The sequence below is a fragment of the Primulina huaijiensis genome, chromosome 2 (genome assembly GCF_012295235.1).
Source record: "Primulina huaijiensis isolate GDHJ02 chromosome 2, ASM1229523v2, whole genome shotgun sequence".
Classification (NCBI taxonomy): Eukaryota; Viridiplantae; Streptophyta; class Magnoliopsida; order Lamiales; family Gesneriaceae; genus Primulina; species Primulina huaijiensis.
This window is the reverse complement of record NC_133307.1, coordinates 25,000,339-25,028,228: the sequence shown is the minus strand read 5'-3', so window position 1 is coordinate 25,028,228 and position 27,890 is coordinate 25,000,339. Positions and strand designations below refer to the sequence as shown.

The following is a 27,890-nucleotide window of genomic DNA, read 5'->3' as shown; positions in this document are numbered from 1 at the left end:
GCGGTGAATGTTGTGAGTCAATTAGAAGATGAGCTAGGCCCCGGATGGCACATTACTATTGGAAATTAGGTATATATCTCCTTGAAGGCTCGGAATTCTTATCCATCAATCATATGAGGACGGCAAATGAGATGGCACACACCATCTAGCTAGCTGTTCCCTTCAATCAGCGTCAATTATTGAATGGCGTAATATTGGTTTAACAGTAAGGTATCAAAAAACTTCTCATCTTGTAATGAATATATTGGTGTTCTTCTCAAATATATATATATATAAGAAATAAAATGTTAGAATAATCCTCCAGCTAAGGGAACGTTGTGTGACGTAAAGTTGTTCGTTAAATCTTCCTGCCTGCCTTCATTCATTGCTCCCTCCTTCTTTAAATTCCTCCTCTTCCACCTTCTAGTTCCGCCGCCACCGCCCCTTTCAAAACAAGCCGCAGGTTCTGCCAAATTTCTCTAGCTCTGTAAAGCTCAAATATGTGAAACTGGCCTACCAATACCTCGTCAACCACATTCTTACATTCTTGCTAATCCCAATCATTCTCGGGATCTCCATTGAAATCCTCCGCTCAGGCCCACAAGAAATGCTTACTCTTTTCAGTTCACTCCAATTCGATTTCATCCAAGTTATGTGTTTTTTTTTCCTGATCATTTTCGTAGCCCCTGTATACTTCATGTCGAAGCCAAGATCGATTTATTTAGTAGATTACACTTGTTACAAACCTCCTGAAAATTTCAGAGTTCCTTTCTCTACTTTCATGGAGCATTCCAGGCTGATTCTGAAAGATAACCCGAAAAGTGTTGATTTCCAAATGCGAATTCTTGAAAGATCAGGTCTGGGTGAAGAAACGTGTTTGCCTCCTGCCATTCATTTCATCCCTCCGACTCCAACCATGGAAGCTGCAAGAGGAGAAGCGGAAATGGTGATTTTTTCCGCCATTGATAATCTGATGGGGAAAACAGGTATTAAACCGATAGATATCGATATACTTATCGTGAACTGCAGCTTGTTTTCTCCTACACCGTCCCTTTCCGCCATGGTCGTGAACAAGTACAAATTAAGAAGCAACGTTAAGAGTTACAATCTTTCCGGCATGGGCTGCAGCGCCGGTTTGATTTCAATCGACCTAGCTAGGGATTTGCTCCAAGTTCATCCCAATTCATATGCGTTAGTAATAAGCACAGAAATCATCACTCCGAATTATTACAAGGGTTCTGAAAGAGCCATGCTCCTCCCCAACTGCCTCTTCCGAATGGGCTCCGCCACGATCCTTCTCTCCAACAAACGCCGGGGTGCAAAGTACAAGCTAGTCCACGTCGTACGTACCCACAAAGGTTCTGACGATAAAGCCTACAAATGCGTGTTCGAGCAAGAGGATCCAAAAGGGAAAGTGGGTATAAATCTCTCCAAAGAATTAATGGTTATTGCCGGAGAAGCCCTGAAATCAAACATCACCACCATTGGTCCGCTGGTTCTCCCAGCTTCAGAACAACTCCACTTTCTCTTCACACTAATCGGACGGAAAATCTTTAACCCCATGTGGAAGCCTTACATCCCAGACTTCAAACAAGCATTTGAACACTTCTGCATACACGCCGGCGGCCGGGCTGTGATCGACGAGCTGCAGAAGAACCTCCAGCTGTCGGCGGAGCACGTGGAGGCTTCAAGAATGACCCTCCACCGCTTCGGAAACACGTCTTCTTCTTCACTGTGTTATGAAATTAGTTACATTGAAGCTAAGGGGAGGATGAAGAAACGTGACAGTGTGTGGCAGATTGCCTTCGGAAGCGGATTCAAGTGCAACAGTGCTGTGTGGAAGTGCAACCGGACCATTAAGACTCCGGCGGAGGGGCCATGGGACGACTGCATTGATAGGTATCCAGTGCACATTCCAGAAATCGTCAAGATCTGAGTAATAATTATATTTAGAGATTTGTGTTTGATCGACAATTCATATGTTTTTTTTAAAAAAAAAATCATGTTTTTGTTGCTAGTAATTTAGCTGAAGATTTCGTTCCATTTTTATTTTTTTTATTTTTTTTACCATTTTTTGCTCTTTGAAAATTATTCGTTTGCCTATAAATCTGCATCGATTAAAACCACAGGTGTGGGGCATATTTTATGTATAGTTTAATTTATTATTTTTGGAAACATTTGAGATGTATTTGATCGATCCATCCATCAATCAATATTTACGCACCAATTTGACAATGCCTATAAATCATGAATAAATTATATATTGCATGATAATGTAGCGATTGTGGTACAATCGGGTAAATTCAGTTACTGCGATTAGGGAATAGGGCGTAATAGATTAGGCGGAATTTTTACCTAATTTCAAATGGTGTTTATATTTTACTCAAACAAACTTTATAAATAACAAAATACAATTTTTAAATAAAAATCATCAATATATTGTTTCAATTATTTACCTTGCTTGGGACATCGATTTGTTTTTTTATAAATAGATTAATCGAATGTTTTATCAATGATTAATTGTATTTTGTTCATCAATAATATTTAATGTGTTTAATTTTTAATATTTGTGTAAAAGAAATTTGTTTGAGTAAAGTATAGTACGATTTATAATATGAAGTGTACCGGAAGATTTCGTCCGGAGAAACAGTACTTAATTAATTTACAAAATGACAGTTTTTAACTAATTATCTTGCCTAAACAATTAAATTTTCTTTTATCGAGGAGTGAAATAAACCTCAAAGAGATATTTATGATGGTGTTGTGAAGGATTTATGATATAAATCTAAGCAAAAATTTTTGTCAAACGGTCTCACGAATTAATTTCGTTGGTCGAATATCTTATTTGGGTTATTTATGAAAAAATATTAATTTTTATGCTAAGAGTATTATTTTTCATTATGAATATCGGTAGGATTGACTTGTCTCACAGATAAAAATTCGTGAGACCATCTCACAAGAGACTTCTTCTAAATCTAAATCTTTTAAAACAACCCACAGAAAATTTCAGATTTTTAGACGCTGTTTAGTTATGTTTATCGTGATCAAGTTAGTCATATCATGTTTCTAATTTTTTTTAAAAAAATAATAAAATAAATTACAGTCGGCAAGATGACATTTTACACGCCGGCATACATTGAAAAACTTTCGTGATCAATTTAAGTCATATCATATTTCTAAATTTTTTGAAAAAAAAAAATTTTGATAAAATAAATGCAAGCACAAGATGACATTTTAAATGTCGTAAATGTCGGCATACATTAAAAAAATTTTGTGTTAAAATTATTTTTTTTTAATTCGAAATATTATATTAAAATTTTTAAAACGTTTGTTATAATAATATTTTACATTGTTAATGATATGATTATTTAATTTAAAAGTTCAAATATAGATATAGATAAAAAAAAAAATTATTTTATTAAAATATAGTAGATAGATAAAATAAAAATTTATTAAAATGAGTTTGATGGTATTTTTTATTAAAAAAATTAAAATGTTTTGTAATTTGATAAAAATGGTATTTTCTACTTATAAAAAAAAAAACAGACTAACACATCAATGCTAGTTACTCTAGTGTTTTAAAGTTAATCAATAGTATAGAATAATATAAATATATACAAATACCTGTGAGTGTAAGCATATATATTATTATTTGTATATTTATCATAGTGTATATAGCTGTAAGTAGATTGGAGAATTTAAGAGATGGTGCAATTGGACCATGAACTTTGGTTCGTACCCAAAAAAATAATAAAATAAAATAAAAAATAAATGGAGAAAATAAGTTTGAGAGATGAAGACATTCACCAAAACTTTTCAAGGGCCACATTAATTATATGAAATTGTGTTGCTTCCACAATTCATGATGGAAAAAGTAGGGTTTTGCGGTTCCTGCGGACACCCTGCGTCTTACCATATGTATTAGTGTATATTAATACCATCACCCAACTCATTGATAAACAATCTCATTCTCATGATGAATGTATATATAACTATTTCATATATGTATGTCATGTTTTTATGTATTTGTCATCTATTTACGAAAATGATTCACTCAAGTTACTGAATACAAGAATTCATTGCAATCATTTCGTTTACTAAAATGATTCAGTCAAGTTACTGAATACAAGAATGCATTGCAATCATTTCGTCTGACTGTTTCGGCACATTTTCAATTTGGGCCGAACGAACTTAATTTTCAAGTGGACTTAATTTGTGGTATTCTAAGCCAGCCCGAATGAAACTCGTCCATTATTAAGATGGGCCCAACCTAGCAAAGCTGGTCCAGCCTGCCCTTTTTCTTCACTTCTTGGAGGTGACCAAAAAAAAAAAACTATACTGGAAAAATCTTAATTATATTTATTAGAGATTATCAAATGATTGCTTATCAATCCACCACTTTCTATCAATAATATATTTTAAAGTTTTAAAAAATAATGTGTAGAACAACTGAACAAGTAACTATCTTATAAATTTAACCAAAAGTTCGATATGACTAAAATGTCCGTTGTCGTCCCCTCCGGCTACTCATGTACAGTACAGTTTCTACTTTCTACATCAGACTTCTCAAGGGCATTAAGGTAAAAAAAACACGAATGGAAAAACAAAGACGGTAAAAAATAACAAATAAAGAGAGTTGATCTCAGCCGTCAAAATTGACTTTATCTCTAAACAAGACCCAGCTCCATTTTACAGACACCACTTGCATCCTGAGCCGAGCCAATGGAAAACCGCCGCTTCGACTCCGTCGACTTAAACGGCTCCAAACCAAGAGTCAGATCCAGCTTAATTTCACCTTCGGCGACTCTCAGGCCGCCGTCACCTTCACCGGAATACATCGTCGTCTCGGCTCCGGTTATATGATCAGCCTCGGTAGTCTCAGCCGAAGCCAAGCTCCCCCTCTCCACATTCGCCTCCGCAGCCTGAGACTGGTGGCTCAGAGACGACTCATGGCTCGGAGACCTGTTCACTGACTCGTCTACTGACGCAACCGAGACCCGGCTCTTCTTCCCCTTCCCAACTCTCTTGAACCTGCAACGGGGCCGGACCCGGTGCAGCTCACCGAACCCGGACATACTGTTTTCCTCCTTGTTCACGTGCCTGATGTCGTACAGCTTGAGAGGCGGCCCGCTTTTCGTCCCGGCAGCGTCCGTAGCCATTCGGGTAATCGGAGCCCCGTTCAGAACCGCTGCAACCGCGTTCTCACACAGCTGCCAGCTCCCAGACCAGATCAACCCAACCGATCCGTAAATCGGATTCACAATCCTCCCACATGCTTCGTAAAGCAAGGACTTGAATATAGCTGCACAACGAATATTAACCCGTCAACATTTCCATCGAACAGAAAAGCAAGCTAAAAATTTGAATGAATGAAGTAAAAATGGATACCGGGGCGGAGGTGTTGGGGGCCGGCATTAATGAGGTTCATAAGTCCGGCGCGGCCATAGAACTTGGCGAGGAAGACGGTGGCGTGTGCTTGTGAGTCTGAAGTTTTGATCCACTCAAGGCAAGGCCTTATGCTGCAGTTATCGCTGCAGCCTTTGCGCAGTACTCGACATCCATTACAACTCAGCCGCATTGTTCCGTTCCTGTGTTAAACGATTTAGCTCAAAATCTTGCTTATGAGAAATGGATATTTGGGACAGGGTCGAAAATGGACGGGTTTATATATATGTGCAAGGAGCTTGTAGAAGTTGAAATTTCAAACCGATTAAAGAAAGAAGAAAGAAACAAGGGGTGGCATGCAGTAGTTTAGAGTTTAGTGGTGTTTAAAATATAATAATTCCACATTCATGGAATTGGGGGCTGCATTTCATTTCCACTCTATTATTTATTAATCCAAATCTCACCACTAACGCGTGAAACCAATCGCTGTGATTGGATCAATTATATGGCGATTAAGAAGGAACCGTCAGATTATTTGATTAATTAAGATCAAGTATAACTAAGCTTGGTGAAGAACTTTAATTTTTATATATTCTAAATCAATTTAGCTTTGCTTTGTAAATAACTCGTGTGGTATTGGCTGAAGGATTAGGAGCAAACTTGGATTTCTTTATCTACTAATATTTTGTCCTTTATGCTTTTCCCAACTTCAAAAAATTTATTCTTATCCAACAAGATTAGGTCTAGAAGCAGTTCACTTTCCCCGTCTGATACTTTTCTAAACTATTTTAATTCATACGAAAACAACAACGTTATTTTTAATGATTCCTAATTATTGACATTTACAATTTATTTTACAATTGTAAATTTGTATTTTGTTCATAACAGCACAATTACCACAAAATAATATACAGTTGCCTCTTACTGACTTTTACAATTAATTTTATACATGTTATAAATATGGAACATTAAAATTAATAAAAATTAACTTGTTAAGCTTAAATCTTACAGCCTTTTGTTTCATAAGCTATCCTTAAGTATTTAACTTTGGAGAATAGACATTTATACCATTTTAGTTATATATTAAAATGGATAAATTTCCGATACGTCACAAATTTTGATCTAAGAAGGAAGGGTTTGGTAGATATTGTTTATATAGACAACGTCATTGTCATCGTCCACTTAATATATGATGAATCTCGATTACTCATATATATATTTTTGTTGTATGAATTAACATAATTTATCTATTAAGCACACAAATCATGTAATGAATAGGTAACCTATATGAATACCATGAATAAAACCGGAAAGAAGGGAGCTGCATGGCTACGATGTGTCAAGCATAGGGGCGCTGCTGACACGTGAGAGGGCAAGGGGCAACGTGGGCGGCGCGTGAGCTTCATGTGAGAGTGTCAGGGCTGCGGTCGAATCGCCACATATCTAGGAGGCGTGGGTGGGCCCCGCCCCCGTTTCTCCTGGTTTTCTGGAAGTCGCGTGTTCCATCAACCAAACACCGCTTTTTTGTAAAACAGGCAATTAGTTTCCGGTATGGTATTTTGGTCTGTGGGCGAAAATGGGTCCAACAAACCCGCTTCTCACGTCACTCGTCCTTATCCCACAACATTGGACTCCAATATTCAATCTTCGCTTTTATTATTAAATTATTTTTTCAAAACATGTAAATATAAATTTTTTCCTGTGTGCCCAATTTTCTTGCTATACCAATATGACTATACGGATACCTTGGAAAGGGTCTTAATATAAAAATGAATTAAATTCAAATTTGAAATAAATTAATTGATATAATCAATACAATCAATAATTGAAGTTATTATTTATTGTAGTACACATATTTCAATATTCATGATATATATTTTCTGTTTTAGAAATGATATTTTGACGAAAAATTACTATTTTTAACAAAAACTCTGCTTTTATATATATATAGATTTTCAATAAGTTCATTCAAATTTAGGCCGGGTTTACCTATTTTTTTTCCGACATGCATTCACTTATCTTTCTAATAAAATATAATTAAACTTCCAAACAGATACATTTTATTTATTTCTTAAAAACGTGAAAAATGTTTTTCAATAAACAGAAGCAATTAATACACTTGAGCTATTTTAAGGGTTCATCTAGCAGAGCAAGCAACAGTAGTTGACGTCGATAAAAAAAATAATTACGAGAAGACATTTATATATTTACAATTTTAAATTTTATCTCCAAAAAGTTTAATTTTATGTTATCACTCCGAACTTTGTGTGCTGTAGCATATCATATATTTTTATCACAATTTTGTATCATTGACAAAATTACTCATTTCATAATTTGTTACGATCACAGATGTCGGATCTTGACCAAATTTGTATACATTTCAAGTTTTTTTAATCTCATGAAATTTTTGTTGGAATTATTTTGTGAGCTCACATAATTTAATTAATTGTACATGGACACGTTGTCTAATAAAGGACCCAATAAAGTGATCTAATTAATTATGAGTTTCTAAAATATTAAATAAATTGGTATGGTCCACCTTATGTATAGAAACCCAGTCCAATTAGGTCTTCTATGATGGGTTGAAGACTCTAAGATTATATAAGGTTATGGTCCCCAAGACACAGAGAATATAACACAGAATACATACGGCACACGTATTCTAGATCTCTCTCCTTCTCCCATCAAAGGCAAGAATAAGGTAGTCGATTCTCTGTTGCCTTGGAAGATCTATAAATCTGACGCTAGATCAATCAATGGATTCTGGTACGTGTTTACTATTATTCATATTTTCTGATAATTCGACATGAATTCCTGACGTGTTGTAATATATGGATTTAATCACATGATTTATAGATTTATTTTTTTTATTAAATCTCCAACAATTTTGTAATAAATCCAGTTAAGAAAGAACTCCCAAACGCATTTTTTACCCAAAATTAGTGACAAATCCCTTCACTTTCAAAAATGATAGTCAAGAACAAAAAACAATTATATGTTGTGAAAAAGTAAAAATTTACGGTAAAAAAGTAAAAATCTCAAACTTTCAAAATTATCACACTACACACTTTATAATATTTTTCTCTCAACTCAATTGTGATTTTCTTCACAAATGAGAGATCTATTTATAGAAAATTTTTACAAATAATCCAAAAATAAAATACATCATTACCTACATCATCACACACTAATTTTCAATATTCAACACCTAATTTTACCTAATTTTCAACATTCAACATTCACATTTTCAACACAAATATTTAACACATTTTTAAATAATTTTTCAACATTATAAAGTTTAATCCCTCCAAAAAAAAGGAATAGCCATGTGTCGATCAAGAAGCCCAAGAAATAAAATAAAAATTATCAGACCCACCAAAAAGCGGGGGCTGCCACTTGGAATTTGGATAAAAATGATTAAATGTTTCATGGAAATTGGAATATATATATATATATATATAGCCATGCGTAAAAAAATACATTACACATTCTTTTATAATTATTAAAAATAAAATTCACATTTTGCATGAGTATGCTAACGGTAGATATTTTTATCGTAAATTTTTTTTAAAAAATTTATGTCGGGCAAAGGCTTATGCACACAACAATGTAACATATTCTAAACCAATGAATTACATCCAAGAAACCAAAAGGTGGTTTCCAAATAATCAATGATAGATAACATATATTGCAACAATACTCTTTCTAATCGTGAAATTAATATGTTTTGATCATACATATATTGCGATGAAAAATAAACATAATTGGGAAAAAAAAACTTACTATGAAATAAATGTTTATCGAATTCACGCAACACGAAAAATATATCATATGATAGATGAAGGTGCGCATTACATTCCACCAACTGCACTACATTTAACTATAAGCTAAGAGGGTGTCACATTTCATAAAACTCAATATGTTTTGCTTCAGCGTCGACTTTACAATCTTGCATCACGCTTAGCCAACAGTATGAGCTAGAAATTATAAACGAGATAGCCACAATGAATGGATCAAATAGCGTAAATCCAAGCACCTATTTCAGCACACATGTCTTGGTTTTGAGTAAGACATGCATGTGTGTGAATTTGATCTGCTTAAATTAATGTAAGCAATAGATTGAACAATCTCGATCTAAAATAATTCCAAGACAAAAACCATTCTGACCATATCTCCTGCTAAGGAGAGAGTAAAACATCCAGATTGATTGCAGGCAATTTAAAAGGAGAGAAGAATATACATTATCCGAACTTTTATTTAAAAACAATGCTTGAACAGATTGTGAGTTGTGACTCTTTATGATGATCTCATTTGCAGTATCATCACTAGGAGAAACCCGCACTCATCTATTACACTTGAAATGCAAAATTCAGTAAATTTCTGCCGATAGATAAAAGAGAAAAGGGGGTATCTATCTATGTACACCACTCACTAACTATGATTTCCTCAACACTCTCCATCAAAATTTTCAAGATCTTAGTCTTGAGGTCTCATTCCATACTTCCTTTCTTTTTGCCTTTTTTGTAGTATTTGGAGACATCAATTTCTTTTGTTTATGCATTTATTAACTGAACATATATATCTCTTACAGTTGCTCGTTTCGTCCCAAACTCTGCTCTGGTATGAGCTGATTATGGCAAAGCTGAATTTGATTGGGAAGAACATTTGGGGATTAGGTTTTCAAGAACAAAATGGGAATCTTGCACTAAAGGATTTGGGGCTCTTCATGGCGGAGATCCAAAAGAAAAATGGTGGTGATGATGCTAAAGTTGTACATTGTTCTGTCTCATGATCCTCCTGTAAAAGCAAGAGATCTATACATTAGATGTGATTGACATTAGATAAAAAAATTCAAGTTAGATGTATGTTTTTTTGTTAATTTCATCAAATAGAGACGTCAAATTTTCCAAGTAATTAAACTTGTAAAAAATTAGTACCCAAAAAAAAAAAAGAACAACAACAGTACGATCCGTTGATTGAAATGAAGTAATTCATGTAAACCAGTACTAGCAAAACTCACAATGTAAAAACCAATTAACATCTCAAAATCACGCGATGAGGATCAAATTCTACATGACAGTCAAATTGCAAAACTAACACATAATCACACAATTGCAATCTACTTTAGATATCAATAAGTTAATCATGAATCCGATAACATCCGATCAGATAGATTTACAAATTACAAATGAAATTTATTCACGTAATAAATAGCACTAATTAGCAAAATAAAGCATGAAACCAGCAAATTACCTTATAAAAGATTAGGCCCATCGATTTAGCTCCTTGTTTCGTATCAAAAGCACCAATATCATTACTGTTCCATTAAAAGCGTACAGAACTCAACAACCTAAACACAAAAATCGAACCGAAAAAATCTCTTGCAAAAAAGGAACATCGTAAAACTTCACCGTATGAGAAATCTCAACGGCATTATCAGGCGGCTGTCGGCATCGAAAGGCCCGACCCGACGGGGCGTGGGGCAAACAACCCGACCCATTGCCATACGGCTTCCGCAACAGTGCATGTCCGTAGTTTTTCACATCTGATGAGCTGAAAATTTTGAAGAATTTGTATGTTTCGGGGAGAAAATTACGGCCAGTCGTCTGATTTCTGGAAAACAGAATTGTAAATTTCTGGAAATAAATACAACTAAGAGGCAAAATGTAAGAAAATATGAAAATGTATTGCTATTTTTAGATAACCCCTAATTGTCGGGGCATGCACATGCATCGTTAAATTTTATTTATTGATTGATTCTGTCATTTTTAATTTTTTTGTTGAATTTCACTTTTATCCTTTAGATATTTAAAATATTATTATAAATTAGTTGAAAATTTTTATTTGGTCTTAATCGCTCCCCAATTAGAACTGTAAACGATTTGCGAATTTTTCAATTTCGTTAAAAAATATCTGATTCATTTTTTAATTTATCGAACTAAAATATGTTCAAAAAGTTATCAAATAAATTCAAACCAAATTATATTTTTCTATAGTTAGTCAGTATTGATATTTTATTTATATAATAGAAATATATATCAATTAATAGATTTCGAGTCCTTTGGATCGGTTGTGGCACGCCCCAAGATCAGGCAGGGTCAGGCCCACGCTTGTGCGTCAACATGATAAACCCTTATAGAAATTACTTTTCTCGCTTTAGGAAATGATTAAATATAGGAGTCTAATGTAATCTTTTATAAAAGATTTTAAACTTTTATTTTCAACTAATGTGGGACAAGTGTGTCACAATGTCTATTAGGCAGTCGCGCGTGCACGGTTCTGGGCCTCGAGTCGTGATAGAATGATATCGGAGAGAGTCACTGATAGGAACATTGAGAAAAAAAGTGTTCTGTTGTTGGCCAAAGTGCTACATGGGTGAGAGCCACCTCTGGAACCTGTGGGACAAAGTGCTATATCACGGGAGCCACTTCTTGAACATGTAGGAACCATATCTAGATTATCGACGTTGGTGGATCGAGGAGCAGGCCGTGATAAGGACGTTGTGTTCTGTAGAAGGGGTGAGTAATTGTTATACCCTTATCCCACATTGGTTGAAAATGAAAACTTAAATTTCTTACAATGGCTTACAATATACTCATTCCTATAACAATTTAAGTTAATTATTTTCGTAAAGCGAGAACAAATACGAAGTTGTTTCTATAAGAACATATTATGAAATCGCATAGGCCTAGGTCTGGGAAGTGACAAATGAACAAATTCATAATCATCAAACGATATGCAAGTAGCTAAAGAAAAGATTGAACATGTTGTAGATTTGTTTTTTTTTTTTTAAATTAACTTAATGTGGTTTGTAATTTTTATTTTCATGACATGTGTTATAATATCCATGTGTTTTGTAATTTATATTTTCATGGCATGTGTTTTAGTATATGTAATAATCCACTTTTCTAGTATTAATGTTATTTATGTTGTATTTCAATTTGTGTATTTTGAGTAATTTTTTCAAATTAGGTGTACCTAAGTTATCTTACTTAGACAAGCCGTTTTGATATATCCGTTATGAATTAGTCGTTATGAATTTTTTTAATTATTTCTAATTTAATTTTTGAATAAAATTATAATATTAAATTACGTATGAAATTGAAATTAATTAAAGTAGAGAAAAAATTTTGTTAACAAAGGAATCTTTTGTGAAGCAATAGATAAATCCCACTTGCAAAACGCCCTGCATGTGCGCCACATGTAAATCTCAATGAAATCAAATAACCCAAAAAGCTAAATGCAAGCTTTTTCATCCAATTTGCCATTTGGCTGTCTCCTCCTATTTGGCTTGGGTCCTAATTATGACACCATTTATTGCACTAAATTACAACTTTCAAGCATCCATATTTTAAAATAATATTGCTTTTCAACGTCAAGACCTACCTTTCTCGACTCCACCTGAACTTCCATTCTCTTCAAAAGTCATGTTTTATAATTTATATTATAAAAAAGGGTCAGGTTTTAACTTTCTTCTTGTGTCAACTGATTATTGGTTGCACTTCCTATATAAAACGCAGGATGGAACTGTTTCTTGGACGTGGGAATTGAACAGATTTTGATTGTTTTTACTCAGTAATTTTTTCGGGCTTTTGAAAAGTTTGCCTACTGTATTCTCAACATGGCTTTGTCTCCATGCTTCTTTAGCTCTCAAATCTGCGTTTCATTTAAGGTACATGTGGTTTCAGTGATTTGGTGCTTATGTGGTTTATGTATCAACGAAATGTCCCTCTGAAGATTTTTTTTTGCTTTCTAGTTAGTTCTTAGTCAGGGAATTGTTGATTCTCTTCCATGTATATTTTATCTGTCAAACCATGGAAGGTATTTCGCAGTTTCACTAGCGTGTTAATTTCTTGAGACCTATAACAGCAATATACTAAATTGCTCGTCTATTCGAAATTTTCATCATGTTATTTCATGAGCTTATGTTTAATATCTGAAACTTCGGAACATAAATTTGTAGGCCGACCGCCCAAGATTGCCTTCAAGAATCTCGAGTCGAAAGAGAATAGGCCTGAGTAGAAATTCTGCTCCTGAAGAAATGGTTAGTGTTCTATTTGGCCAAAAAGTGATGGGTAAGGAAGTGAAGACATGTATCGGCTGGAGTTTTCTTGGAGGATCAAAAACCGTCGGAATACCAAATCATGGAAGGATCACTTATCCAGGGAGGAAGAGCTTAGCCGTAAACGCTGCATGTAAATCTTTCATTTCTGAACCATTTTGATTCATTTACATAGTTTTGAAGTACGTACATATTCGCCTGATTTATCTGGAACCAGCTTGTCAACTTTAAAGAACTTGCACATGTAACCATTGAGTTTTTTATTTGTGTCAGGAGTCAATGAGATTGTCTTTTGCTACACTTGATATTAAATATTTTATTAGTTTATGATTAGAAAAAATGGGAAAATACTACCGGTATGGCAACAACAGTTAGACGGTATAGTTTTGGGAGGACTCAACCCAAAACAGGCGGGATCGACATCATCTAATGATTAAAGTTAAATGAGATTTGAAACACTCCAGCGTAGTATAGTATATCCGATGGATAATAGTCCAATGACACTTACCATGTCTATGGAAACTATTTAATTTCCAAGCATGTCATTTATACAATGCAGCAGAAGATTTAAAACGTATGGAACTTAAATTAAAAAGCTTTCTCCATCTTTTCTATTCGCAGGGCTACTAAGTTCTGAGGTTGTTGCTGATGTGGCTTTTACAATGGGTACAGTAGCTGTCCTTCCGTTTTATACTTGTATGGTTGTAGCACCTCGAGCAGAGATTGTAAGCACACTAACCTTTTAACCGACTTTCCTAACTTTTCAGCATTTGATAATTGAACTCAATTAACGAGCACGACAATCATTTCGACATTCATTACAAAGAGATGATGCTCCAGAAAAAAAATAAACTTGAATCGTTTTGTGTGAAGTGAAGCCTTAGATTCTTTCTGTATTCGGTTATGCAGACTAAGAAACTAGTGGCAAGCAGCATACCGTATATGGTTCTTGGAACATTGTATACTTATCTCCTGTATCTGTCATGGACGCCGGAGACGATTCGATTGATATTTGGTAGCAAATACTGGTTACCAGAGGTGCGGTTTTACTAGTAAATGTCTAATCTTTTACATTCTATTCTTTGGGTTTTCACTCTAATTATTTTTTAGAAGAAAAACCGTAATCAACTTGGAACTGAAATTCTTATGATTTGTTCAGTTGCCTGGTATAGCTAAGATGTTCTCCAGTGAGATGACATTGGTTTCTGCTTGGATCCATTTATTGAGTGTAGATCTTTATGCAGCAAGGTTCTATCTTCCAGACATCAATAAATTACATCAATGCAATCTTGTTTCAAATCTCATGCTATACCTTTCTCGCGCTGATTGGACATTGATTCATTTTTTTTAAAGAAAACTTGTTGGCATATGGTGAATGTCTTGAAATGTGGCAGAGACGGAGCAAGGGGATCCCAATATCGAAAATTCCATTAGCATCAAAATTAAAAAATTTAATGGCCTGTAAGCCTCAGGCTATGCGACTCCGCCACTGTTACATGTCAAACATTCATACAGAAGGCATCGATGTAATTTACCAATTTGTGTCTTCTGTTTGTGAGAGGGTTTTGACGTGTATGTTTTTCATTAAACAGGCAGGTTTATCACGATGGACTGCTGAACGACGTAGAGACGAGGCACTCTGTCACTCTTTGCCTGCTGTTTTGCCCAATTGGAATCCTAGTACATTTTATCACCAAAGCACTAAGCAGACAAAACAGGAAACATGGAAATACAGTGACCAAGTAACAGAATTTTCATTGATCATGTGCAGCAGTTTTCATGTAATGAAACAATAAAATATTTCAATGGTTATTTACCTTTACTATCTTTACTAGGATTGGAGGTTTTACAATATAAATTACTGCAAAATTTCTTTATATAAGTAAAATATATGTAAGGATCTGCGTGGATAGAGGCCAGCAGCCTCGAGAAAACAAATATAATGAACAGGTATGCCAAGAGAACAATAAGTAACGGTATACGAGCCATACACAGACATCAACTTTGTGATCTTGGATCCATTTAACCAGTATCTGATGAATTTTTCCAATCTCAGCAGCATAAACTATATCCTAGAGCATGGCCTCGTGAATATCATCAGTAAGTGTACTGGTACATGACCTCCAAACCGCAGAACCTTCCATCAGTAGACCCACAACCCTTATCATAGTAATCAGAACTTCATATAAGTCCATCCTCTTTGTCATATGTCCAAATCGTCATCTGGATCCTCGTCTGAATCTGGCATCTCATCATCCGAGTCACGGAAATAGATAATCTCGCCTTTTGAAGAATCAATTGCCTGCACTCTCTCAGAAGCATTTTTCATCCCTTCTTCACCAGCATCGAGAGGTTTCCGACCATCATATATTTGAATATTTTTACCGTTTCCTTGATGTTTATGTAAAGGTTAACGATAAAACTCAGGGTAAACAGAAAAAATAAAATAAAATAAAATAAAAATTAGATTCGATAAAACAAGGAAACATGGTATTTACACTTGAAGATGTATACACACCCTGGTGCTCAAACGGAAGGACAACTTTTGCCCGATCATTTCGCTCCTTCTCAGACAACTGTAAATTGAACTGGACCTGCCAAGGACAAAGAATAGATGTGAATCATTTGGATATTTTTTCTCATTTACGTGATTGTCAGAATTATATGGTGGTATCTCCCTACATAAGGTGTACTGTTGTTTGGTTTATTGCACAATTAGCCGGTGAAGTGAGTAACTTTATGGTTAGACACCAAAATATTAACCAAGTTTCAACATAGATTAAATGTCCACTGACCTTAGGCACGATACTTTGAGAAATTAAATCATCTTCAAACGAAACAGGTGAAAATTTGATGCCAGATTTCTCAACACGAAGCTCTTCATGCTAAAACGAAATATCAATAAAATAAAATGATCAGTTAGTTTCAGATCACAAAATAAATAAACTGAAAAGACAGAGGTACATATGAATATCAACTTCTTTGGGCCACGTTGGGGGAGGTTATACCATCACTCTGACACGTCCATTTCTGCGTTTCAAACGCACACAGAACTTTCCTCTCCTTAAATTTTGTTCCATCCAAGAAATATTCCCAGAATTTCCCCTCTGTTCATCGACAAGGCGAGCCATTGGTTCTATACTTGCCTGCATAGATGACATGTACTCCAGAGCAGCAGTAATCCCATTGTCGTGCAGGTCTGAATGTAATAACCAAAACAAGCAAGATACATTGTCTGCAATCAGAAATAAAATATCATATATGTCAGATTTTACAAGATTGATATAAAGGGAAACATTTCTATCAAGATTAAGAACCAACGCCCTAATTTTATTTAGAGTTGGTAGAAAAAATTCTCATCTTCAAATTTATATTTTATGCAAGGAAATTAAAAATTCATGTGGAACTTTGTTGTCGTCATTTTTAACTGATTCCTACAAAAATCTGCGTAGATTCCAATAAAAATCTGCGTACCATGGCTCCGAAGGTTGCTTAAAATCACAGCAACGGATGTGAGAGAGGTAAGCCTTAGCATCTCACTAACCTGGAATAAAAATGGAAGCTCACGGAGTTGCACGCCAGCAAGCAAAAATGAGTGTGGAAACAAATGGTCAAATGTCCCAAAAGGATAAACTTCAAATTTTATTTATTCAATCTCCTTAAATATATTACTAGTGAATCCCGATTCACAATTTAAAAAATGAATTTACGTTCATGTAGGAGAGTAAAGTTCAATAAAAAGACTCAAGAATTCAATTGTCAACCCCCATTTTTAAATTTCAATACTGTGAATACAAGTAAACAAAAAACAGATGCATTTCACTTTGAAACAATTTGAAATTATCTTCCGACAGAAAATCCAAATTACCGAGTCTATGGCAACCATAAAACGTCCTTTTCCATCTCCAATCATTTCTGCAATCACAAATTCACCACATTGCATGGAATTTTTCTTTATAATAAACCAATTATTCAAACACTGGACAACGATGGAGCAGAGTATTCAAGTACTAACCTTTCCCCAGTTCGACAATGTACGAGGATAATTTCTCCAAGTCCTCAACATTTTCACACAATTTAACTGTAATTGAAGATCCACCAGTAAGGTTTTTGACAATCCCATTCTCTACGAGCTTTCTTTTCCAACCAAATGGATCTGAGTAGCAGTCCACAACCTTAATCCTGTTAAAATTTCAAAATAGAACCAATAATCTCAACCTAATTTATCAAACAATCTTCATAAAGTTGGAAAACAAAAAGCACAACTTCAGACCATGTACTGGAAGAGGCAACATCATATCCTTGGCTCTTCAATAACTCTTCATAGTATATTGGACTACGGGACAATGCAACCAACACAATGCCTCTGCAAACAAAGAAAACAATAGAATTAAAACTATAATTTAATTCAGAACTTAAAGATTACAATTTGAACAACCATCCTGACTTAGATTGAGATCTATGGGACAGAACGAAGGAGCAGACTTGGCAGAGAATATGATCTAAGACAAAGAGTCCCAGGGGACAACGAATCGTATCCTTTATAGTGAGTGCTGGTGCATGCTCTCCTTCCAAACCACCGTCTCGAAGCGTTCTGCAAATTGATTCTGCCATTTCTTTTTCTGATGCCGCCCTTTTAGCCGCAAACTTAAACACAGGTCTCGGGGTTCAGAGTCATGCTACTGTTAGCAGTCACCGTTCTAGATATGCTGTAGAAGTAGGATTACAGGCCGATTTTGTTATAAAAAAATGTAAACTAAAAATTTCATGACAAAAATTATCGACGGTAAAAGAAAAAAGCACTTTTCAATATGATGAAAATGCTCTTTTCAACCCCCGAAGGTGTTTTCCGTAAACCAAAAACGATCATAATCTCCAATATAATCACACCAAACTTCATGAATAAAAAAATTGTTCTCGAGGGTTCTAAAATAAAAATTTAACGCAGCAATGAATAGCAAACGAATTTAGTCCAAACAAAAACACCCTCTTCATATTTGGACTGGATTGACCTGAGAGACCGGAGAAAATCTTTAAATCGAATAGCGAGAGAGGGAGCAGCAAGTTTAGTGCCTTGTGTAGTCGAAGTGGCCGGAACCGGAGAATGAAGCAAAACAAAGCAATTAAGCCTGGTAGGTCTAATGGGCTTTCCATGAGGTAAATATAAAATTGGTTCATGGGCTTTGATTTGGCACCAACTGTACTCTAAAGTCTAATCTGATCTCGAAAAGGCTGGAGTTTTACCCGAATTTCGGTCTTTTTTTAAAAGAAGATATCTTTTTTTTTTTTAATTCGCCTTCGCTACTAATCCTTCATCGCCTCAGTAGTTGTTCCTGCCTGGGACTCTAGTGGAAATCCGTGTACACTGCTCTTCTGTAGACTGTAGTTTTATTTCTGCTCCGCCCGGTTCGAACTTCAATTTGGACTATAAAACAAGATAGAGGTGTGCTGCTTAATTTTGTACTTTAGAAAAATTATGTGAGAATCCACCCTCTTCACCTGCCCGTGTGTTTTTGTTTGGGTGAATTCTTGAGCATGCAATTTTTCCTAGTTTTATTTTTTGACCTTTCGAACTGTCGTCAAAGTTTGTGTATTTTTCTCCCGTTTTGCTCGTGTTAATTGGTTTGTATCCTTTATGCGTTATATTAGTTGATTTTCTGCCCTTTCGGCGTTTGAAGCTATGTGCCGCTAATCTGACATAATAGCAAATTTTTATTTTCAGGTTGATCAATGCTTTCTGCTGTGTTTTCCCCAAATAACTCTTCGAGTTACATATCTTATTCGAGAATCAAAATTCCACCGTTTTTTCGAAAACATTCAACTTCAACTAGACTTTGGGTGTCTGCTTCATTGTCAGAGATCAAAGAAGTAAAGACCGAGTATACTCCATGGCTGATTGCTGGATTGGGGAACCCTGGAAACAAGTATCACGGAACCCGGCATAATGTATTTCTTCTGCTCATTAACTTGCAATTTTCTTGGCTTTTTGATCGTGTTGGTTTCCTTCTTCTTCTTCTTCTTCTTCTTATTTTTTCCTTTTTTTTTGTGTTTCATTTTGGTTTAAATTGATTTATATTTGATGTTGATTCTCGGACTCTGTGGAAATAGATTGGATTTGAAATGATTGATTGCATCTCTCAAGCCGAAGGAATTTTGATGAACACCATACAGTCCAAAGCATTGATTGGAATAGGTGATTGTTTAGTCATTTTTTGTGTGTTTTATAACTTTTACCCCCTCCAAAACATAGAGCAAATAAAGTTGAAGTGATATTATGTAGATGTTGTTCTGTCATTGCAATTTTTATTGATTAAATTTCGTCTTATAGCAAATTTGGTGCAGGTTCCATAGGAGAGGTTCCTATTTTATTGGTCAAGCCTCAGACATATATGAATTTCAGTGGCGAATCGGTATGTGACTATATTCTTACTGGTTTCTTTCTTTTGCTGAATCGTGTATTTCTTAGTTATTTAGTTAGATTCAATTTTAAGAAGGGAGATATTAGGAGGGAAAAGTAATTCTGTATAGATGTGGTCAAAACCTCAGTTGCTTTCTCTGTCTTTTATTTTTGTAAAATTCTTTAATATTAACATTAGCTTCTTTAACAATACCAATAGAAAGCCTCTTTGCTTCCTAGTAATTTGAAGGAGAATGTCATTATGAGTCTGCTTGAGAATGCCATACGGATTATGATCCGAATGCATGGATTCTCAGTGGCTCGAAAATTTCATTGGGTCAATCATGTTACAAGTTTGATTTCTGTGCACCATATTTCTGGTAGTTTCAGGTTTTAATTGTCTTTTCGAGGTGGTTAGCAAATTACCATGGCAGAGTCTTGGTTGCCATCCGTTATTATTTGGATATCATGTACATAGCAGAATATATTACATACATACTCCCATTTTCTTTATGTGGATTAGCATGAAGTTTTGATTACAAAGCCACTGCATGATGTAACATTATATTTCTTGTGCTATCAGGTTGGACCCCTCGCTGCTTATTATCAAGTTCCTTTGCGACACATCCTACTGGTCAACAATTCTTATAATTTGTTATGGTAGAATTATTCTTTTATATCATATTTTCTCTTTACTTGTGGCTACGTTTTGAACAATCCTGTAGGTTTATGATGAAATGACCTTACCAAATGGAGTTTTGAGGCTGCAGCCCAAAGGAGGACATGGTCATCATAACGGGTATTTTCCAGCTTTTTACATATGAAAAACATTGTTGCAGCAAATGCCCTCACAATTGATGAGATTTGATTGTTTTGGAATATCACTCCTGTTTTTGTGTATGAAAGTATTTCGAACAAAATACCATACCTATATAGAGTATGGGATTGTTTTTAGCCTAGCAACTGTTTTCCGGTGACCAATTTGAGTCATTGATACTTCTGAAGTGTTCTTTCATAAATATAAATGAATCTGTATCATTTCTAGCTGTCACGAGTTAGATTTTTGAATTCTTATCTTCTCTGCATTTAGTAAACTAAAATAAATTGTCCCCTTTTTCATTTGCTACACAGTGTAAAGAGTGTTATGCAGCATTTAGATGGTCGCCGTGAATTTCCTCGGTTTTGCATAGGTTTGTCTCTTAACACCCATTCTTGGTTCTAGTTCTAACATAATGAAATTCAAGTTCACTTGCAAAACTTGAGTGAAATGTGATTATATATGCTGTAGGTGTCAGTAACCCGCCAGGTACCATGGACATGAGGGCTTATCTTCTTCAGAAATTCAGCCCCTTAGACAGAAGGCAGGTACGTAAAAATGGTCAAGGTGACTTCAACATGGTACATTATGGTATTGCTATTGTAGGCCTTAGCAATGAACACATGTTTTCTCTATTTTGCTCAGAGTACCTAGTGAACACGGTGATTAATGATTATCATTGAATTGTTATGTGGGTTCAATGCTGGTCGCAAAATGTCATGCACAATGCAATAATAATCGATCAGGGAGCAGCTCGTCACAGGACTATAAGAGTTGAACTCGGGCATGGATTTTTCATCTTGATTTCGAGTGCTTGTCGAACTACTCTAGTTCGAGCGAGCCACACATGTTATTAGTTTTTTCTCACTGTTATTTAATTACAGGTCTTCAAGTTATTTCGATTTTTTTAAGAAGTTTCCAAATTTTGGATTTTATGTAGCGAACTATACACTTGTGAATCCCGAAGTCAACTAGTTAGATTGTTGATTGAATCAAATGGAATTTGAGATTAGTGAAACACTCCATTTTCTGTTAAAATAGGTTGATGCAGCTCTTGAACAAGGGACCGAGGCTGTGAGGACGCTAGTGTTGGAAGGCTTCAGCAATCGAATTACCAGATTCAATCTGGGTCAGAAATACAAGTACAACAAAGTTTGACTCGGATTATGATAATGTAAAATAGGACAAGATGTACAATTTTTCTATCATCAATGTCCAAATTTCTACCATTTTCCTTTCTCTAGTTTTGTAGGATCAGTCAAAGTTTGTCAGTTGATGAAATAGATTACCAAATTTAACTAGGTATCTGGGGTAAAATTAGAATCCAGATAAATTTTATAATCGATCTTTTTTTTTGAAAAAATCTGAGCAGATACGAATATATGGTACTAACCCATTTGTATGAATTTTTTTATTCTCATTAAAGGGATAAAATTATGCGCGGTTTCTTCAAGATGTGAAATGATATCNAAAAAAAAAAAAAAAAAAAAAAAAAAAAAAAAAAAAAAAAAAGATCCAATCACGAAAACCCTTTGGTTAATAGACATATTGTAAAATTTTATTTGTTTTTATTTTTTATAGATAATATATTATTTTTTAAGTTAAATTTAAATTTTTTAAATATATATATATATATATAATCATGATATGTGACTCCAGAGTGTCATGTCATATTTAAGTACGAAATTTGGCAAAATTGGTGGAAGGAATATCAAAATTATGTATATTTGTTCAAGCCATTTCACATTTTGCCAAATTGTGAATGGCTCTTGGCTGTCTAGCTGCACAGCTTCCACAAACATATCAACTCCTACAACAACAAGAAACTGAGAAGAAAATCTTTCAACAGATAAGTCTACAATTCTTCCACCATTCGAGTATCCCATCCCATGTCTCCTCCTCTCCCCTTTTCTGCTTCTAACAGAGTCGCTTCTTGTCCCCATAATTCCACACTTGTTTTACATTCTTTTCTCTTGTTTAATCCAGCTAAATCTCCGGGAATCACCTTTTCTGGCCCTCGGATTAATGCCAGTAGCAGCACAAAATTGGAAAGCAGAAGCGCTGAATGTGGAAGCCAAAAATTTTATCCAAAATCTTCAGAACCCATCTCGGATTCAGGTTCACCAATGAAAACGCACACTGCGCCATGGATGAATGGACCTCTCCTTGTTAAACCCGAGGAGATTTTGCGATTTAGAAGGCCAAAAAGTAATAAAGATCACACCTTGGACAGATTTGGGGATCATCCTGACATAGCTTTGTCCGGAAAAGTGGGTGGTGGGAGAGGCAAGGTGGCAATGAAGAGAATCTATAAAGGGATTGAGAAGCTCCAAGAATCGCAAGATGTAGAGGAAATTCAAAAGGAACCAGAAAATTTTAAGTATATATTTCCACCAAATGAATTCTGGGGGGATGGGGGTTATGAAAATGATGCTGAAGTAGGGAGAACTTTCGAGGTGGTTCAGGAACCATTCAAAACTGTTGAATTTGGCATTCCACTGGAAGATGTTGAGAAGGGAGTAAAATCGAAAAAATTACCTTGGGAGAGAGAGGAAAGAATGGTAACTACGAGGGTAAAGAAGGAGAAAGTGGCGACAGCTGCTGAATCGAGCCTTGATGGAGAGTTGCTAAGAAGATTGAGAAGTGAGGCAGCGATAATGAAAACATGGGTGAAGGTTAAAAAGGCAGGGGTTACTGAGGCTGTTGTTAATCAAGTTATTCTTATTTGGAGAAGTGATGAGCTTGCTTTGCTTAAATTTGATCTTCCTTTGTGTCGAAACTTGGATAGAGCTCGAGAAATAGTCGAGGTCAGCTTCATATTAAGTGCAAAGTTCCTTTATTATAAGGAATGTATATGCTATTGTTTGTTGAATTATTCCTGGTTTTTCGAGTAGTTGATTGTTTTGCCTTCATTATATGCAAGTGTTGACAAATATATGATGCAGCTGCAATTTCCCCCGGGGTTTGGGACATTTTTCATGTACATTTATTCATAACAGTTTTTTCGATATCATTCTACTTTGAAATGCTGATGTATATTCTTAATAATGCTGAGCAGCTGAAGACTGGAGGTGTTGTAGTATGGAGTAAAAAAGACTTTCTTGCGGTTTATAGAGGTTGCAACTATGTCTCAAGGTCGAGGCATCATCCGAAGATTTATCAAAACCCTAATTGTGATCGGCAACGTTCTTCCTCGTCTATGAATTATGAAAAGAGCACAACCATTGATCAATTAAATTTTGTAGATAGTAGTCCAGGCGAAATGAGCCACGGAAAAGATGGTAAATGGGAAATTCAATGTATCGCACCACTTTATGAAAGAGAATCCGACAGGTTATTGGATGAGTTAGGACCCCGGTTTGTCGATTGGTGGATGCCAAAGCCTTTGCCAGTGGATGCAGATTTGCTTCCGGAACATAGTCCTGGATTTAAGACGCCGTTTAGGCTTTGTCCTCCTCATACTAGATCACAGCTGACTGACTCTGAACTTACATATTTGCGGAAGATTGCTCGCCCTTTACCGACTCATTTTGTTCTTGGTACGCATGTTTCCTCTGCACTGTTGTACACTTTGAATTCCATCACCTTTTGATCAGATTTCATCGTTAATCTGCACTACAAACTCAGTTTTTTCAGTTGAAAGTTCCATTTCAGTCTTTAGAGTTTTTGTTTCACAGTAGGACGGACATCAGGAAAACTGTGTTTGGAAACAATTATGCAGTTCTTGGAGTGTAGTAATAACTGTCCTCTTGTTCAATGTAGCTGCCTATATGGCACAACGATGAAAACATGATGTTTGAACTGCTCTGTGGTTTTCAAGGAGTGTAATAATAGTTGTCCTGTTGTTCAGTGTGGCTGTCAGTATGGCACAACAATGAAAGATGATATTGAACTGTTTTATAGTTTTAACGGTTTGAGTTTCATCATCATTATCACTTGCAGCATTTAGTATGTCACATTATATACGCACAGTCCTATAGTTTTGACTGAATTTCTGTTTTGAGTTTTTAGGAAGAAATAGGAAGCTGCAAGGACTAGCTACAGCCATTCTTAAATTGTGGGAAAAATGCCATATAGCAAAGATTGCTCTAAAGTGGGGGATTCCAAACACCGACAACGAGCAAATGGCACATGAGCTCAAGGCAAGTGCGTCATGTTCATGATTTGTAACTTGTATCTTTCAGAATCCAATATAATATTGGCATTTATAATCACGTCGATGCTGATACAGATTCTCACTGGAGGAACTCTTTTATTGCGAAATAAGTTCTTCATAATTTTTTATAGAGGGAAGGATTTTCTTCCCTCAAAAGTTGCAAACCTTGTTGCTGAGCGAGAAACGGAGCTCACGAGTTGCCATGTTCATGAAGAAACTGCAAGGCTAAAAGCAAGCGAAACCTTTTCTATCACCCATGAACATGCAATTGATTCTGGCATCATTGGCACTTTATCAGAGTTCCATAATATTCAATCAGTAGGCAGGAACCTGCCAAAGGGGAAGAGTGAAATTGAAGTTCAACTGGAAGCAGAACAAGAGACCCTGGAAAGGGAAATCAGATATCAGCAGCGGAGGCATTTTATTGTAAAGTTATATTGTTTTTTTCTACAGTGTTTGTCTAATAAAAGGCCGGCATTTATATGTTAACTGCTATATGTCAGCTTAAGAAGAAGATAGAGAGATCAGCTTACACATTAGATAAACTAAACCATGCATGGAGACGCTCCGAGAAAGATCCAGACCAAGAAATTATATCCCAAGAGGAGCGAGAATGCCTGCGTATGATGGGATTGAAATTGGATAGCAGTTTAGTCCTCGGTAAACACAAAAAAAGTACTTTTGTTTGAATTTCTACTTTGGTGTTGTTTTTTTGTAGTCGAGAACATATTTATTTAATTAGTCATTATGGTATATTTGTCAGACTAAGAGCTTGTCGAACCAAAAGATAAAGCTGATAGAAAGACAATTTTATAACTGAGGGTAACAAAGTAATTGAAATATTTTGAACCTTATGGTGATGTAAGTATAATGTGCAAGTTGTTATACCATGTAGGTAAACACTTAGGACACAAGGGTAGTTGTTATCGCCAAGAATGTTCCTTCCGATAGTTTTTACCCATTTGTAATTAATGTGAATCAAACAAGAGATCTTGACTTTGATATAATTGTAAGATTGAGCTTTATATGTTACACTAAAAACTATAGTGATGGTACTGGTGCAATTCATCTTACACTCACATATGCTTTCCAGAATTGATGTATTAATTTTTTTGGTTTCAGGAAGACGCGGAGTTTTTAATGGCGTCATAGAAGGCATGCATCAACACTGGAAGCATAGAGAAATTGTGAAAGTGATTACGATGCAGAAAAAGTTTTCACAGGTCATTGATACCGCAAAATTCCTCGAAACAGAAAGTGGAGGAATCCTGGTATCCGTAGTCAAAATTAAAATAGGGCATGCAATAATAGTTTATCGTGGGAAAAACTATAAACGCCCAAGATCCATGCCTCAAAATTTGCTGACTAATCGTGATGCATTTTCAAGATCAATTGAAATGCAAAGGATTGGAGTAAGTGTACTTGGTCAATTTCCTATTCAAGTTGAGATATACGTACTTTTACTGTTGTGCTTGTGTCCAAATTTTTAATCTTCGTTTTTTTCGCTGCAACAGTCGCTGAAGTTCTTTGCCAAGCAAAGAGAGCAGAAGATTTGTGATCTAGAACTCCAACTGGTAAATAATATTGTCTATTGGATGAAACTTGTACTTTTGCAACTGTGGCATAAATTTCTTGAATTCCTTCTGATGAAGTTTGTTTCCATTATCATTGTTTGATCGGGATTAAAATGAACCTTCAAACATCGCAGGATGAATTGCGGAAGAGAATGTTCGATTACATGAGCAAATAGATGGTTCAATGTGATGTCATGCAGAACATGACAAGGTCTGACCGTATTTATGTATAAACATAATCTGTGAACACACTTAAGGTTCAAACCAGCACTTTTCTAAAAAAACTTTCCATTTTATTTTAGAGGCATATTTAGGTAATTTAAAACTCCCACAACGCTATATACTTCATCCATCAAAATATGAGCTCATGCTCAACAGCTACTTGATTCGTATCTTTTAATCAAGATATGGAAATGACATTAACCCAATCTATGACCACTTCTCTGGTACTACCAAGCAGGTTCGCATAAAGGTACGAAGACATGCTATGTTCAGATTCTTTGTCAAATGGTTTGCTAGAAAGCGTCTGGCCTTTTTGAACTGATCATACAAGATGCCCTTCAGGTATCTACGCGGGGACGGAGCGAATGGAGGGTGCAGATGAGTGCGGCAGCCCGCCTCAATTTTTTAATTTTTATTGACTAGCCAAAAAATAATTATATATTTTTTTCACTTTTCTTGTTAATATTTGCTCTTACCCCTATAAAATTTAAAAAACAAAAATCTGCCCTCCAACCTAAAGTTATCAAAGAAACACTTCCGAGATGACAGTGGAGCTTTTGTAGGATAATGGGACACCGCGGCCCTCATGTACGAGCTTGAAGCCTTGATATACACTCAAAACAGGGCGATTCACTTCCAGAAAGGGATAGAGTGATGAATGACTAATCAGTAGCTTGAGCAATCCAAGACCATCTAAATAAAGCAAGCGAGATCTATACAGATATTTTCTCTAATTTTCTACTTTCCATCTTGGATAGGAGTTTATCTAAATTATTTTTCTGAGTCATAAGTTCTATTTGTTCTGTTCATACTGATCGCCTTGCTCGTTTATATAATAATAATAATAATAATAATAATAATAATAATAATAAATTTTTTATATATTCATAATAGTTAAAGATATTCTCCATGGATTTATATATATATTATGTAGATAATGATATTAATTTTTTTTAAATATTATTAATCATGTTGTTAAGTTTTTTTTTAATATTTACATCGAATACGATATCATTGGATCGTATGTAGTACGTGATGCGTTTGTTTAACTAAGTAAAATGTAGTGAATTTGATATTAATTTATAGACTTGGTTGGTTACTGCACATATAGTATTGAGTTTGAGCTTTGTGGACTCGTTTTCACTGAAAATATTGTAAAGTTTTCTCTTTGTATTAATGATTTTTTTTTTTACCATTTTTTGTTTTTTAAGTTATTAGTTATTGTTGTTGAAAAATTATTTAAAAATGTGAAAAATATTTGTATTGAAAATGTGAATGTTGAATGTTGAAAATTAGGT

At 35.1% G+C, this 27,890-nt stretch overlaps 6 protein-coding genes and 1 long non-coding RNA gene across 23 annotated transcripts; 4 read left to right on the top strand and 3 right to left on the bottom strand.

Annotated features, from left to right (window-relative positions):
* The first annotated feature begins 349 nt into the window (after window positions 1-349).
* On the top strand, window positions 350-1,978 carry LOC140970898 (3-ketoacyl-CoA synthase 6-like). Its single transcript, XM_073432868.1, has one exon. It carries the CDS (start codon window positions 587-589, stop codon window positions 1,913-1,915), a length of 1,329 nt encoding a protein of 442 aa, XP_073288969.1. The 5' UTR covers window positions 350-586; the 3' UTR covers window positions 1,916-1,978.
* Window positions 1,979-4,429: 2,451 nt separating this feature from the next.
* LOC140970897 (LOB domain-containing protein 41) lies at window positions 4,430-5,701 on the bottom strand. Its single transcript, XM_073432867.1, has 2 exons — window positions 5,368-5,701; window positions 4,430-5,281 (listed from the first exon to the last, which is right to left on the bottom strand). The coding sequence occupies exons 1-2, from the start codon at window positions 5,555-5,557 to the stop codon at window positions 4,647-4,649; spliced, it is 825 nt and encodes a 274-aa protein (XP_073288968.1). The 5' UTR covers window positions 5,558-5,701; the 3' UTR covers window positions 4,430-4,646.
* A 3,539-nt stretch (window positions 5,702-9,240) lies between these two features.
* LOC140960545 (uncharacterized) lies at window positions 9,241-11,032 on the bottom strand. Its single transcript, XR_012172184.1, has 3 exons — window positions 10,776-11,032; window positions 10,618-10,681; window positions 9,241-10,161 (listed from the first exon to the last, which is right to left on the bottom strand). It is a non-coding gene; the product is annotated as an uncharacterized lncRNA (long non-coding RNA).
* Window positions 11,033-12,808: 1,776 nt separating this feature from the next.
* Window positions 12,809-15,253, top strand: LOC140970895 (protein ABA DEFICIENT 4, chloroplastic-like). Of its 2 annotated transcripts, XM_073432860.1 has the most exons (6): window positions 12,809-13,036; window positions 13,328-13,559; window positions 14,048-14,151; window positions 14,336-14,464; window positions 14,586-14,674; window positions 15,019-15,253. In XM_073432860.1, the coding sequence occupies exons 1-6, from the start codon at window positions 12,986-12,988 to the stop codon at window positions 15,170-15,172; spliced, it is 759 nt and encodes a 252-aa protein (XP_073288961.1). In that variant the 5' UTR covers window positions 12,809-12,985; the 3' UTR covers window positions 15,173-15,253. The 2 variants fall into 2 exon arrangements, with proteins under 2 accessions (XP_073288961.1, XP_073288962.1); XM_073432861.1 differs by lacking the exon at window positions 14,586-14,674.
* Window positions 15,254-15,313: 60 nt separating this feature from the next.
* Window positions 15,314-18,092, bottom strand: LOC140970894 (elongator complex protein 5). The gene is made up of 9 exons (XM_073432859.1): window positions 17,874-18,092; window positions 17,700-17,792; window positions 17,442-17,608; window positions 17,295-17,341; window positions 16,901-16,970; window positions 16,435-16,661; window positions 16,222-16,311; window positions 15,945-16,020; window positions 15,314-15,817 (listed from the first exon to the last, which is right to left on the bottom strand). Exons 1-9 carry the CDS (start codon window positions 18,038-18,040, stop codon window positions 15,630-15,632), a joined length of 1,125 nt encoding a protein of 374 aa, XP_073288960.1. The 5' UTR covers window positions 18,041-18,092; the 3' UTR covers window positions 15,314-15,629.
* On the top strand, window positions 18,002-21,883 carry LOC140970896 (chloroplastic group IIB intron splicing facilitator CRS2-B, chloroplastic). 6 transcript variants are annotated; one of them, XM_073432864.1, is made up of 10 exons: window positions 18,002-18,123; window positions 18,497-18,583; window positions 19,149-19,372; window positions 19,535-19,619; window positions 19,769-19,836; window positions 20,407-20,457; window positions 20,549-20,622; window positions 20,955-21,013; window positions 21,112-21,188; window positions 21,682-21,883. In XM_073432864.1, the coding sequence occupies exons 3-10, from the start codon at window positions 19,157-19,159 to the stop codon at window positions 21,796-21,798; spliced, it is 747 nt and encodes a 248-aa protein (XP_073288965.1). In that variant the 5' UTR covers window positions 18,002-18,123; window positions 18,497-18,583; window positions 19,149-19,156; the 3' UTR covers window positions 21,799-21,883. The 6 variants fall into 6 exon arrangements, 5 of the variants coding, with proteins under 5 accessions (XP_073288965.1, XP_073288966.1, XP_073288963.1 ...); XR_012174208.1 differs by lacking the exons at window positions 18,002-18,123; window positions 18,497-18,583 and adding exons at window positions 18,704-18,869; window positions 21,286-21,524; XM_073432865.1 differs by lacking the exons at window positions 18,002-18,123; window positions 18,497-18,583 and adding an exon at window positions 18,688-18,786.
* A 495-nt stretch (window positions 21,884-22,378) lies between these two features.
* Window positions 22,379-27,398, top strand: LOC140970891 (chloroplastic group IIA intron splicing facilitator CRS1, chloroplastic). 11 transcript variants are annotated; one of them, XR_012174206.1, is made up of 10 exons: window positions 22,379-23,447; window positions 23,699-24,179; window positions 24,652-24,782; window positions 24,872-25,222; window positions 25,300-25,456; window positions 25,919-26,208; window positions 26,311-26,370; window positions 26,505-26,581; window positions 26,776-26,842; window positions 27,156-27,398. XR_012174206.1 is itself a non-coding variant. In XM_073432852.1 (9 exons), exons 1-8 carry the CDS (start codon window positions 22,530-22,532, stop codon window positions 26,544-26,546), a joined length of 2,430 nt encoding a protein of 809 aa, XP_073288953.1. In that variant the 5' UTR covers window positions 22,379-22,529; the 3' UTR covers window positions 26,547-26,581; window positions 26,831-26,970. The 11 variants fall into 11 exon arrangements, 5 of the variants coding, with proteins under 5 accessions (XP_073288953.1, XP_073288954.1, XP_073288952.1 ...); XR_012174207.1 differs by having other exon boundaries at window positions 27,142-27,398; XR_012174204.1 differs by having other exon boundaries at window positions 26,749-26,842.
* Window positions 27,399-27,890: the final 492 nt, after the last annotated feature.

Excerpts from the sequence above, each read along its gene's own strand:
- LOC140970896 (XM_073432864.1), top strand. The coding sequence starts at position 19,157 with ATGCTTTCTGCTGTGTTTTCCCCAAATAACTCTTCGAGTTACATATCT. Across the intron at positions 19,373-19,534 it reads ATCACGGAACCCGGCATAAT|ATTGGATTTGAAATGATTGA; the intron begins GTATTTCTTCTG and ends CTGTGGAAATAG. Across the intron at positions 20,458-20,548 it reads CTTTGCGACACATCCTACTG|GTTTATGATGAAATGACCTT; the intron begins GTCAACAATTCT and ends ACAATCCTGTAG.
- LOC140970891 (XM_073432852.1), top strand. The coding sequence starts at position 22,530 with ATGTCTCCTCCTCTCCCCTTTTCTGCTTCTAACAGAGTCGCTTCTTGT. Across the intron at positions 24,180-24,651 it reads ACCGACTCATTTTGTTCTTG|GAAGAAATAGGAAGCTGCAA; the intron begins GTACGCATGTTT and ends TTGAGTTTTTAG. Across the intron at positions 26,209-26,310 it reads TTGAAATGCAAAGGATTGGA|TCGCTGAAGTTCTTTGCCAA; the intron begins GTAAGTGTACTT and ends TCGCTGCAACAG.
- LOC140970894 (XM_073432859.1), bottom strand. The coding sequence starts at position 18,040 with ATGGCAGAATCAATTTGCAGAACGCTTCGAGACGGTGGTTTGGAAGGA. Across the intron at positions 17,609-17,699 it reads GTTGCCTCTTCCAGTACATG|GATTAAGGTTGTGGACTGCT; the intron begins GTCTGAAGTTGT and ends AAATTTTAACAG. Across the intron at positions 16,662-16,900 it reads AAGCAACCTTCGGAGCCATG|ACAATGTATCTTGCTTGTTT; the intron begins GTACGCAGATTT and ends TTCTGATTGCAG.
- LOC140970897 (XM_073432867.1), bottom strand. The coding sequence starts at position 5,557 with ATGCGGCTGAGTTGTAATGGATGTCGAGTACTGCGCAAAGGCTGCAGC. Across the intron at positions 5,282-5,367 it reads CCCCCAACACCTCCGCCCCG|CTATATTCAAGTCCTTGCTT; the intron begins GTATCCATTTTT and ends TTCGTTGTGCAG.
- LOC140970898 (XM_073432868.1), top strand. The coding sequence starts at position 587 with ATGCTTACTCTTTTCAGTTCACTCCAATTCGATTTCATCCAAGTTATG.
- LOC140970895 (XM_073432860.1), top strand. The coding sequence starts at position 12,986 with ATGGCTTTGTCTCCATGCTTCTTTAGCTCTCAAATCTGCGTTTCATTT. Across the intron at positions 13,037-13,327 it reads AAATCTGCGTTTCATTTAAG|GCCGACCGCCCAAGATTGCC; the intron begins GTACATGTGGTT and ends ATAAATTTGTAG. Across the intron at positions 13,560-14,047 it reads CTTAGCCGTAAACGCTGCAT|GGCTACTAAGTTCTGAGGTT; the intron begins GTAAATCTTTCA and ends TTCTATTCGCAG.